The sequence below is a fragment of the Papaver somniferum genome, chromosome 10 (assembly GCF_003573695.1).
Source record: "Papaver somniferum cultivar HN1 chromosome 10, ASM357369v1, whole genome shotgun sequence".
Lineage (NCBI taxonomy): Eukaryota > Viridiplantae > Streptophyta > Magnoliopsida > Ranunculales > Papaveraceae > Papaver > Papaver somniferum.
Genome location: NC_039367.1, coordinates 72,951,342 through 72,964,324, shown reverse-complemented (window position 1 = coordinate 72,964,324; position 12,983 = coordinate 72,951,342). Strand labels below are relative to the sequence as shown.

At 36.7% G+C, this 12,983-nt stretch overlaps 1 protein-coding gene across 3 annotated transcripts; it reads left to right on the top strand.

Annotated features, from left to right (window-relative positions):
- The first annotated feature begins 7,295 nt into the window (after positions 1–7,295).
- Positions 7,296–11,705, top strand: LOC113318090 (E3 ubiquitin-protein ligase RFI2-like). 3 transcript variants are annotated; one of them, XM_026566214.1, is made up of 7 exons: positions 7,301–7,740; positions 8,587–8,765; positions 9,819–9,877; positions 10,267–10,292; positions 10,396–10,452; positions 10,609–10,783; positions 10,928–11,705. In XM_026566214.1, exons 1-7 carry the CDS (start codon positions 7,560–7,562, stop codon positions 11,439–11,441), a joined length of 1,191 nt encoding a protein of 396 aa, XP_026421999.1. In that variant the 5' UTR covers positions 7,301–7,559; the 3' UTR covers positions 11,442–11,705. The 3 variants fall into 3 exon arrangements, with proteins under 3 accessions (XP_026421998.1, XP_026421999.1, XP_026421997.1); XM_026566213.1 differs by having other exon boundaries at positions 7,296–7,740; positions 10,396–10,753; XM_026566212.1 differs by having other exon boundaries at positions 10,396–10,783.
- The last annotated feature ends 1,278 nt before the right edge of the window (positions 11,706–12,983 follow it).

Here is a 12,983-nt window from a genome sequence, read left to right as displayed (position 1 = left end):
AAATGAACTCTACAAAAGGCATCATGCCATCGTAGAATCTGAACGATATTAGATATCTAGCCATTGGCTGAACAACAGGTGCGAGCGATAGAAATACCTTGATGACCAACATCGAGGGGAATACCTCGATAAGCAGAAGGAGTATTGCGAAAAAAAAGAGAGGAAAGTTTCGCCTTCAAATAAGAGAAAATTTCCATGGATGTCTTTTATGACAATAGTCTTATGCCAGATAAATAATGACACATATGTACCGACACGTATGAAAATGGTTGTCATCAACAGTATATGACGTGAACATCAATTATCGACCTCATTTGCAGCACGATCATCGTATTCAATTCGCACACGTTCTCTTAGCCTAGCCTCGTAAATATCGGCAATCTCAAGTTGTACTCACAATTAATTAGAGGAAAACATCTTCATTATGTCTCTACTCAAACTCCATAGTTACTTTCTTGCACATTCTCCCTTGGTCCATCAGATGGATACAAGTTAAAACTTGCACGAGTTTAAAACAAATGGACCTACATACCGTTGCGAGTTTTACTCACGATAGTCGAACAACTGGGGGCGTCTGGGGAAGACCATACCTGATAGATAAGATAGCAAGAGGAAGTTATATTGAGTGAAGAGCAGCAAAATGGATCCCAAAACTTTCAACTTCGACAACTTCGAAATAGTTCACAATTGACTGCGGGATGCATATTTGCGATGTTGGATGAAACCCCAGTCCAAGGAGTCATACGCCTTTTGAATGTCTAGCTTTAGGGCTATTTTGGGATCTTTAGTGCGGTTTGAGGTTTTGATGTGGTGAAAAAGTTCGGCAGTGATAGCTACGCTGTCGTGAATGGATCTTTGTGGTACAAAGACACTCTGATACGGGCTTATCAGAAATGGAAGTAGAGGTCTGATGTGATTGACCAGTATCTTTGAAATAATTTTATAAGTGACATTACGTACTCCTATCGGCCTAAATTGGGAGGGTTTTGAGGGGTGATCAATCTTACGGATTAATGTAAGGTTAGTATGGTTCATGAGAGGGTGGATGCTAAGGGAATTAAAGAAACTTCAAACCATCTCAATCAGTTGTGATTTGGTTGTTTCCCCAAAAACTTTGAAAAACATACTAGTATATCCATCCGGTTCTGGGGAACGTTCTGATCCTATGGAGAAGAGCGCTTCTTTGATCTCCTCAAGGGTCATCTCGGATGTTAACTTATTACATTGTTGAGGGGTTAACCTTGGTGTTATTGCTTCATACATGCTTTCATTAATTATTGTATTTGGTGCGGTATACTGATTTGTGAAGTTTTCAATCATGAGTTGATAGTTTCTTCCTTATCTGTGATCCAAATGTTTTTATGATCTTGGAGTTGTTGTAGGTTGTTGCAGCTTCGATAAATTATAGCCTTGGTATGAAATAACGTTGTGTTGCGGTCTCTGGACTGAAGCCATTGTATTTTTGATCTCCGTTGCCAGTAAGTTGCGTGAAACTAAGTAGATTTAGGTGTTCAATTCAGAGTTGCTTTTCTTGTTGAATCCAATTTTCCAGTTCACTGTCAGTCTGTGTCGCACATTGATGTCGGGATGATTTGATTTTCGCGGTTGATTTTTAATTAATGTAGGTAGGTGGCCGAAGTTGATCTTGTTCCATTCCGTTAGAGTTTCGTTGGTTGATATGAGTTTGAGCGGGAGGTTTAAGGGTGGGTCCGAGTCATGTAGCTTATCCCATGCCGAGTTAACCACTTGATGAAGCTGGGGATGAGATAACCATAGGTGCTCAAATTTGTAATTCATGCTCCCTTGCCAGTCTAGAGCTTTCGTTTGGAGTAGGATAGGAGCATGATCTGATGCTATATGCGGAAGATGAGTGATTCCAGCGTGAGGGTTGGATGTTCTCCATTGTTGGTTTGATGTTCGATCGAGTCTTTCTTGGATATTGTCTTGGCCTTGTTGATTTTTTTTCCAAGTGAATGGGTCCCCTCGGAAGCCAAGATCCATATATCCCATCTGGTCCATTAAATTGAGAAAATGTTGCGTTTGTGCATAGGTGACTTCGTTGGTCCATCACTTCGTTGAAGTCTCCCAAGAATAGCCAAGGTGTTAAAGTGTTGAACCAGATGAATGTAGCTTGATGTCTGATTGGTTCATCATGTATGTAATCAATAAATTCAAAATTGATATACTGACCAAAGCAGTTCGTGAACATGAATGTAGCTTGATGTCTCATATAAACTTATTTCTCGATTATTATTTGTTGAACAACAAATTATCCTAAACCTATTATGCCACAAGTTCTTTAGAACTTTCATTTGTGAAGTACTAGCTTGAACTCGAAATTTCTTCTCTACAATTTTCATCATAATACTAAAGTCACACGATGTTGTCTCAAAAGATAAAATGGTAGAAAATATGAGTAAATAGTATAGTTAGTCATCACATGCCTTTGTTGATAAAGTTCTCGTAGATGTCTTCATTGTTCTCCAGTCTTCAATCTTCAAGGGTCAATTGGTGAATTCCGATAAGTAGACTATAAACCAAAATATAATTTGGTCAACTAAATCTGACAACAAGCTTGATATACCAAAAATCGTGAGTTACCAAACAATACTCTAAAAGTTTCCGTAGTGAATTTGATTTATTTTTTTTTGCTACCTAATAGTTTTCTCTTCTCACCAGTAAATTTTTTTGGATTCTTTGAAGATGTGAGTCAGAGGTGTTAGTTTGAGACTTGTAAATGTTTCTCCAACTTTGAAGTTTAATTTCCATATTTTCAACCAACTATACATCACCATATTTTATTTTTTTGGATAATAAAGATGATTTTTTAGATTAATTAGGTTTTACATATTGAGAAACAAGTTCTCGTTGAGAGTGGGATTTCAGCTTATCTATGTTTAGAAGACCAAATATAAAAAAAACTATGAGGATAGAAGTAGTTTTCCATGGAGCATCTGCATTAGTATTATTAGCCAATGCAGATGCCACCTGGTTTTGAACCCTTACAAAAAGAATAAAAATAGGTGTTTTTATATAACCATACTCTGGTTTGTTCCCCGTGATGCTGGAAGTTCCTCATTATTTTTTCTATTTAGCATCTATCTTTACAAGTATATGAGTTTCTAATGGATTTAATATGTTTTTTGTTTACAACTTGTCATATCTTGCTTTCCAGATATTCCATACCATATGTTTACACCATGCATCCCAATTTCCTATATCATCTTCCAATCCTGCAGGTTTATTATGCCAGTCTTACCTCAATTTTTTAACATGTAAATGGTATATGCCAGGTGGGAAAAGATTGTAGTTTGAAGCAAACCACACCACTCATATCAAAAGGACAATAGAGAAAGGTAGGCTCCAGTGTTTCATTTTGTTGAGAGCAAAGAGAACACTGATTAGGTATGCTAGTGATTCTAGGAAATCGATCAATTATGAGAATCATATCATATAAACATTTGTTGGAAACTAAATGAATCCTATGAGAAGCTTGCAAGGCCCAAATTTTGTCCAAATAAGATATTCTATTTTGATATGGAATCCCTTGAATAGACTTATAAAGAGATTGGGTTGTGAACATACCATTTTTTAGCTGGATTGGCTAGATTAATATCATCTAAGGGTATCGAATTTCGTTCTTATTAATTTGAATCATAAAAATAGCCAGCATTGTGTTAGTGTCAAAGATTGAAGAAATTGGAGTAATGTGCCAACTACTCTGCAATATCAGATCCGTGTTAGAATGAAAAATGTAATACAAAATTTGTGCATTAAATTTACAAAAGAAATAGTATTTGCATAATACCAGTACACTCCAGGGACGGTAGGGATGAAGCCATCACAAAAAATTAACTTGGCTTATCAATCACCAAAAAATCCCAACCATCCAACACTCATTTCAAAACCACTATCGAATCACCATCATTGGTTTCTGAAAAGAGCATTTCAGTCATTTAATAATAAATTCTCATCATTTGTGGCTAGAGTAAAATTTTATTCAGTTTTTGAAATCTCTGGTTTGTTCCCCTTGCTGCTGGAAGTTCATCATTCATATTCATATTTATCCTCTATTCATTCTCCGCAAGTATATAAGTCACTTATCGATTTAATGTGAATTTCCTAAATAACTTGTCGCATTTGGTTTTAAAGATGTTTCAGACTATAATAATAACACCATGCATTCCAATTTCCCATTTCATCTTCTCATCTTGCAGGTTTATTATGACAGATTAACAAATAAATGGTTGTATATGCCAGGGGAAAGGGTTGTGGTTTGAAGTAAACCACCCCACTCCTAAAAAAAACACAGTACACAAAGGTATGCTCCATTGTTTCATTTTTTAAGAAAAAAGATAACACTGATTAGGTATGCCAGTGAATCTTTCAGTTGTTGGAATCATATCCTTTAAATATTTGTAGGCAACTAGATGGATCCTAAGAGAAGCCTGCATGGGCCAAGATTTTCCCATTGAGATGTTCCATTTTGATTTGGAATCCCTTGAATAAACTTATGAAGAGATTAGACCATACCATTATTAGTTGGATTAGCTAGATACCATTTAAGGGTATCGATTCTATTCCTATTAATTTGAATCACAGTAATATAACCAGCATTGTGTTAGTGTCAAAAATTAAAGAAATTAGAGTAACGTTCCAACTACCTAGGAATTAATATCGCATCCTTGTTAGAATGAAAGATGTTATACAATTTTTTTGCATTAAATTTACAAGAGAAAATAGTATTTGCAGAATACATGTACAACCCGGTACGGTAGGGATGAAGCCATCACAAAAAAAAAAAATTGACTTGGCATTTACAACCACCATAAAATCCCAACCATCCAACACTTATTTCACAACCACTATCAAATCACATTGCTGAGTTCTAAATAGAATATTTCAGTCATTTTATAATAAATTCTCATCAGTTATGTCTGGAGCCAAGTTTGATTTAGTTTTTGGATACTCTGGTTTGTTCCCTTGATGTTGGACGTTCCTCGTTTCTCTTCATCTTCAGCCTCTATTCCGTCTCTGCAAGTGTATTAATTACTAATGGATAAGTGTGATTTTTTTAAACAATTTATCACATATGGATTTTCAAATGTTCCTAGCTATAGTAATATTCCATGCATCATAATTTCCCATTTTATCTTATCATCGTGCAAGTTTTTATGTCAGTCTAACATCCACTGCTTAACAGATAAATGATATATGCTAGGTGAGAAAAAGGTTGTGGTTTGAATCAAATCACACCACTCCTAGCAAAAGGACGATAGAGAATGTATGCTCCAATGTTTCGTTTTGTTGAGAGCAAAGAAAACATTGATTGTGTATGAAAGTAAATATTTGTAGGCAATTAGATGAGTCCTCGGAGAAGCTTACAAAGTCCATAAAGAGACTTATAAAGAGATTATTTATCATATTATTGTTAGCTGGATTAGATGATGCCATTGTAAGGGTATCGACTCCATTCCTATTAATTCGAATCACAGGAATAGCCAACACTGTGTTAGTGTCAAATATTGAAAAAATTAGAGTAACGTTCCAACTACTCTGCAATATCATATCCTTGTTATAATGAAAGATGTAATATACACGAGATTATAGGCCCACGATTTTGGTGTTTGATGCGTATTTATTGGTATACAATTGCAATTTATCCCCTACAAGTGTAAGCTTTAGAAGAGAAGGTAGATATCGTGAGTGGATCTATTGCATCGCTCTTCGAACGACCTCAGGATCGAGAGCCCAAAACAGACCAAACATTCGCTAAGTAGGAGCCGCTGCTTGGTGTATCAGAAATATCAAAAATTTGGAGTGACAAAGTTCAAAGCTTGAACCAGTTTCATTCGTTCATGAAATTAAATATGATGTTCTTAGGCCCATTCTTCCCTGAAAGAGTCCACCGCCTGCCGTCAGGCATGTTCCTTGAGTAGGTGATTCCGAGGCTGGATCAAAGGGGGCACCACGAGCCCTCTGCCCCATGCATCTAACCATCTCGCTTGACGAAACTTGTTTATTAAATTTACGAAGTAATTAGTATTTGCAGAATACACGTACAACCCGTGGATAGTAGGAATGAAGCTATCACAAATGATTGACTTGGCGTTTATAACCACCATAAAATCCCAACCATCCAACACTCATTTAACAACCACTAACAAATCACCATCGCTGAGATCTAAAAAGAGCACTTCAGTCATTTTACAATGAATTCTCATCATTTGTAGATGAAGCCAAGTATGATTTAGTTTTTGGATAATAAGGTTTGTTCCCCTTGATGCTGGAAGTTCGTCATTCCTCTTCATATTCATCATTCGTTTATTCTCTGCAAGTGTATGAGTTACTAATGGATTTAATTTGAATTTTTTAAATAACTTGTCACATCTAGCTTTTCAGATGTTTCAGAACATGCTAACGTACCATGCATCCCAATTTCCCATTTCATCTTCCCATCATGCATGTTTATCAGGCCTGTTTAATATCCATTTCATCAGCCTATTATCCGCTGAGCGAGAGCCCTTTCACACGGGACTCCCAGATCACCGTGTCTGACTTTCGCCTCTGTTCGACTAGTATGTCTAACAATCATGTTTGCTTAATAGGTAAATGGCATGTGTCAGGTGGGAAAGGGATGTCGTTTGGAGCAAAGCACATAACAAAAGGACCGAAACGATAGGTAAGCTCTAGTATATCACTTTGTTGAGAGCAAAGAGAACTTTGATTAGGAATGCCGGTGAAGTCTTTCAGCTGTTGGAATCATATCATTTAAACATTTGTAGGCAACTAGATGGATCCTACAAGAAGCTTGCAAGGCCCAAATTTTGTCTCATTGAGATTTTCTATTTTGATCTGGAATCCCTTGAATAGACTTATAAAGAGACTGTGTAGTGAACATAACATTGGTAGCTGGCTTAGCTGGATACCATGTAAAGGTATCGACTCTATTCCTATTAATTTGGATCACAATAATGGTTAGCTATGTGCTAGTGTCGAAGATTGAAGAAATTGAGTAGTGTTCCAACCACCCTGCAATATCAGATCCTTGTTAGAATGAAAGAAGTAATACAAAACTTTGGGTGTAAATTTATAAAGGAAATAATATTTGGAGTATATATGTACAATGGGGGTGGTAGGATAAAGCAATCACAAAAAATTGGCTTGCCTTTCCAACCACCATAAAATCCCAACCATCCAACACTCATTTCACAACCACTATCAAATCACGATCGCTGATTTCTGCAAAGAGTATTTCAGTCTTTTTACAATGAAATTCTGATCATTGTTAAGAAGAAAAACTGTCTTAATTTAAGGCCATCCGGTCGGATGACGATACAAAGATAGGGCACAACTTAAAAAAAAAAAACCAAAAAAAAACCAAAAAAAAAAACATTTATTTCAGATTTTCACCTACGCAATTGTAAAGGAATGATCTTTGATCTTCAAGGTTCAAAGGGTAAATTATTTGTTGAAAAGGAGCTAGAGATTTTGAGTCTTTTGGTATGAGATTCAAAGGGGCTTTTTAGAGGTGAAATTTTCTGAAACATTGAAATATTATGGGATTAGGGGGTGGGGGTGGTGGTACTGACCTCATGGTAGATGAGGGAAGTGGTGGTGAGGAGATGTTAGATAATTCTTCATCTTCAGTTTCATGTTCAATTTGTCTTGATGAGGTTTTGAATAAAAGGGGAGATAGATCAAGGGCGATTCTTCAATGTGGTCATGAATTTCATCTGGGTGAGCTCAATTTCTTGATTTTTGTTTATTTGTAGCTGAAATTTTGTGTTTTTTATTGGAATTTGCTAAAATGACTTGTGGGTTTTTCTTCTGGGCATGTGAATTTCAATGTAATTGCTTAGATTTTGGGGTTAGGACTGAATTTGTTGATAGTTGATTCCCATGCTGGGGGTTTGATGATGCATTGGCACCTACTTGGGTTGATAATATTAACTTGTTGTCATCGTGATCCGATCCCGATTCTTAAGATTAGGGTTACACAAAGAAGGTGTTCACTTTCGTGATCTTGAACTTATGATGATGTAAACTTGAAGGCTCATGGACTGATAGGAGCTCTTCTTATTATAAGGGTTGGTTATGCAACCTAATTCATACATAAATGGGAAACTGGTAACCTGATAAAGAAGCCTGATACATCTGAGAAATGCTAAAATTGAAGGGACTAAGTTTACGAGATCAATACAAGGTTTCTGAAAGGACAATATACTAATTCTAGATATGTGGTTAAAGTCGGTAAACATACCTTTATGGGATGGATTTACATAAGTTCAGCATTTGGTAATCTATTGAAAAGGACTTATATGTTAAATTCTACAATATTCGCACCACTTTCCTGGTTGCTAATAGGCACTTCTTGTTTCTTGCTTGGGGCATTTAGTTAGCTAGATGAAAGAGTTGCTTTGTGCCACTTTTTTCTTCAGGATTTGTGTATCAGCTAAGCGTTATGTATACTTATTATATTTAAGACATGTTTTGCGACCATTATTCTTTGCTAGACAAATTATGTGGCATCTCTCTTATCTTTAGTTGGCTATGCTAATTGTTTAATGTCATGATTTCTTTCAGACTGCATTGGTTCCATGTTTAATTCTAAGGGGGGAGTGATGCAGTGCCCAAATTGTCGTAAAACTGAGAAAGGACAATGGCAGTTTACACATGGTTCTCATTCATCATCATTTTCTGAGTTTAACCTAGTTGACTGGGCGCATGACGATGATCTTTATGATCTAACTTATTCTGAAATGGTAAGAATTAGTATGTTTAACTCATGTTTATTAGCAGTGGCGTTTGATTGTACTAGCTTCGTCTTTTTTCTGAAAACATTACCGTACAATTTCTCCTAGGGGGTAAGCCTAACCACTTCGATTAGAATTATTTGCTATTGCCTATTAATATGTTAGACGGCCCAGCCTTACGCAGACGTTTTGATATGTCAGGATATTTAGAAATTAGGATGTTTGCTACGTTCTTGAGTCCTGCTCTGACGAGGTCATCCTCGTGACAGTTATCACAAGGGTGCACCTTATGGCCCTTGGATTTTGCATCATAGATGTGTACACATCCCAAGGCAAAAGTTATCTTTTTTCTTATTGAGTTATTTCTTATATCCTGTTCATTATATTTACACTTTACTCCTTCTAGCAAATCAAATACACTAATCTTTTGGACCTTGAGAATAAAATCATATCTTCTTCTGTTTCTGATGCTAATACATACTTATCAAAATCTTATTACAAGACCATAGATTACAGGACCAGCTTTGGTTCCTGGATCGAGATTAGTTGGATAAGGAAAAGTAAGATGGGGAAAAAAATAACAATGGAAGATATTTGTTACGAATTATGAACTTGTCATCTGAGTTTGAGAGTCAAGAGTGGATTATCTTGTGTGTGGAGATTGGAAGTGGTAATGTTGTTTGAAAGTTAGGGAATTTAGGCGTTTTCTTATATGATTAATTCTTTCAGGGTCGTCATAGTAAACGTTAAACAAATCTTCTTCCACATTCTGAAAAACCAGAATGGGGCTCTATTCTCATGGAAAAGTTCATTCTTTGATTTGCTTTATATGGTCTATAAATAGCAAAGAAAATTAAATATAGGATGTAAAAAATAATGAAAAGGAATAAATATATCTTTTAGTTTCTAAATTCTCTATCGAGATATGTATATAACTATGATATAATTGAAGGCCATAAGGTGACCTTGTCTCAGCAGGACTTAGTTATCCAAGATTTTTCTTTTTTCGGGCACATATTTAGCATGCACTTTATTTGTGTTATTTATTAACTGTGTTTGCAGCCATATGGAGTTCACTGGTGCCCATTTCGTGGATTAACTCCTATTTCTTCATCGTATGAGTAAGTATGCTTTTTGGCATGGGCTTAAATCTTACATATTTTCACTTTGAGATGTTAAGCTCAAATTATCTTTGTAATTATATGTGCATGAAGCATTTACTAGAATATAATATGAATATTTAGTCAAAAAAATTATAAATTGCAGCATTTTTCTCGATAAGCTGAATGAAGCTGCAAACTTCTCACTAGAACATTGTCTAGTTACAGTCGTATTTTCATCGTTCTGTCTATCGTTGGCTTTTACAGTCGAATATCATAGATTTGCTGGGACATTAGAATCACAAGTTCAGTACTTGCAGTTTTTAGTTAAAATATCCAATAACACCCACCTAAGTTTAACTGCAAATAGCTATTCCTCCCCTCTGACATTCTTGCTTTGAATCCTGCAGGGACAGGGAGTCGCCGACAACTATTTGTAAGTTCATGATCTTCTTGGACAACTGTTTATATCTTAAGAATATGCTGTTATTCTTTTTTGAACTTTAATATCAAGAAGTTGTCAATGTCCTTTAATGCAGTTCATGATCTACTTGGACATAACGCCGTCTTAGCCGAACGTGCAGCGGTATCATCAGGTTCCCGTTCATGCCCTTATGTTGCCGTCTTTCAACCACTTTTATCATCATCCACAAACTCCAACGAGCGGGTTAACAGTACTCCTAGTTTCAATCATCAATGGACTGGCCCGTCTGGACCAAATGAAATCTCAAGTTCTCATCGATTTCCTGCAGGGGATATCCATTACCAAGTTTGGGACCATCATTCACCTCCATATTCTGCAACTAGCAGCCATCTTGGAGCTGCTGATCAGGGCTCAATTCCATCTGCTGCCATAAGACCTTCTAGGGGTGATTCAGACAGTCCACCAAGATCAGGGTCAGTACATCCGTTTTTTGTTGATCAAGGGTGAGTTTCAATAGTTCAATTCTTTAAACAAAACCCGCTCCTCTTTAGTAGTATATCTGATAGATTATATGTTTGCACAAATACTTATATACAAACAGTATAATATTGTGTTTGACATTACTAAGTATTAACTTTGCTTTACAGTTCTGGTTCTAGAGCTGGAACCTCCATCATGCCCTCAATGGTACCCCCGTACGCAGGCGTCAGCTCTCGCGTTCATGATCGGGTTGAAGGTGTTCATCAGCTCCAGCAGCAGCCACAATTCCATCCTCGGGCACCAATGTTTTCAAATGTCAGAAGATCCAATGGTCCGAGGGGAGCACCTCCTGTAACGCAACCACCGTCTTCTTCAGAACATGGCGGCAACTTCTATGTGTTACCGCCTTCAGGCTCTTCTGGTAGGAATCTACAAGAAACAGTTAATCCATCACATAGCCATTTTTATGCGTGGGAACGAGATCGTTTTGCCCCTTTCCCTCTGGTTCCGGTGGATAGAGAATTGAGTTGGTGGCCTCCTCCTCATCTGGCTGCGGGCGGGTCAGAACCTGGGATCAGGGCTAATGGCCATTGGCACAGGCATGGGTCAGAGAGGACGTCGTCACAAGGTCGGCGACCTCACCCTCATCCTCCTGGTCAGATGCATCCTTTCAATCGATGATGCCGAAAACTTTTCAGTGCCTGAAAACTTGGAATATATGTTTAAAAGTGATGTATGTTGGGTTTTATACTCCAACTGACTATTATACTGTTAAGTGGCCCCAAAAAACCCGAAACGATCCATTTGGCAGTCGAGCCACGGTGTGATGATTTTGGCCTCGTGTAAAATCATGGCCTGAAGATATAAAATGATACATTTCTCACACAATGGCTGAAGTGTATTTTTGGGTGACTGGTGATTGTTGTGCTGTTCCCAACCATAAAATTCATTCCCACCTGCTCTTGTATGTGCCTCTACCACACAAAAAGAGAACTACAGAACCTTTTCTTCCGTTTTTTCTTTTTCCTTGCTTTTGATTCGACAGTGAAACACTGAAGTCATGGCTTAACCAGATTTGTGATGGATATTGGTTCACGAGTCACAACTGATTATTTGAAAATTCAGACCAATATGCCTCGTACACAAAAGATTAAAAAAGCCTCAGCGTCTTTGGGGGTGACCCTGAAAGAATTAGGGGCGACTAATAAGACAAAAAAGGTTGGAAAATATTTATATGTCCTTCATAATCGGTAGTTTAGTATTGGTTTTTATCAACCGATTGTGACTATGTTCTTCTCTCTTTGCTTTATTTTAAAATAATTAAATTTGGGGTTACTACCACAATCGGTAGATAAAAAACATCACGAGATTACCGATTGTATAATCGGTAGAGATAATAAACATCACTAAACTACCGATTGAGCAAATAGAGAAATTCAAAAAATTCAGATTCCATTGGGTTTTTGAAAATTTGAAATTTGGGGCTACTACCGCAATCGTTAGATAAAGAATATCATGAGACTACCGATTGTATAATCCGTAGAGATAATAAACATCACTAAACTACCGATTGAGCAAATAGAGAAATTCAAAAAATTCAAAATTCCATTGGTTTTTGAAAATTTTGAATTTGGGGCTACTACCACAATCCGTAAATAAAGAACATCACGAGAATACCGATCGGTAGAGATAACAAACATCACTAAACTACCGATTGAGCAAATAGAGAAATTCAAAAAATTCAAAATTCCATTGGTTTTTGAAAATTTTGAATTTGGGGCTACTACCACAATCGGTAGATAAAGAACATAACGAGTCTACCGATTGTATAATCGGTAGATAATTAACATCACAAGATTACCATTTAACTATCGATTATAATTTTCGTAACACAAACCAACATACATCAATATAAACTACCGATTGCAGCATTGTCTACCGACTATGGAGAGCATTTTAGATATTTCGAAAAATTTGAGATAAGGGATGGCTTTATTTTAGTTTTGGGGGACCTTTTTTATCCTATTAGTCGCCCCTAAAGATGCCAGGTAAAAAAGAGTGAAGAACGTACATAGTTGAATCAAATCGCCTAAAAACTCCTCAATGCATTATAACTTTTGTCCCTAAGACATTCCTTGCCATTAACTAGAAATTGGTTTGAAAGCGTATCTTCTCAACTTGTGCAAACTGGTTTGAAAGCATATCTTCTCTACTTGTGCCTGA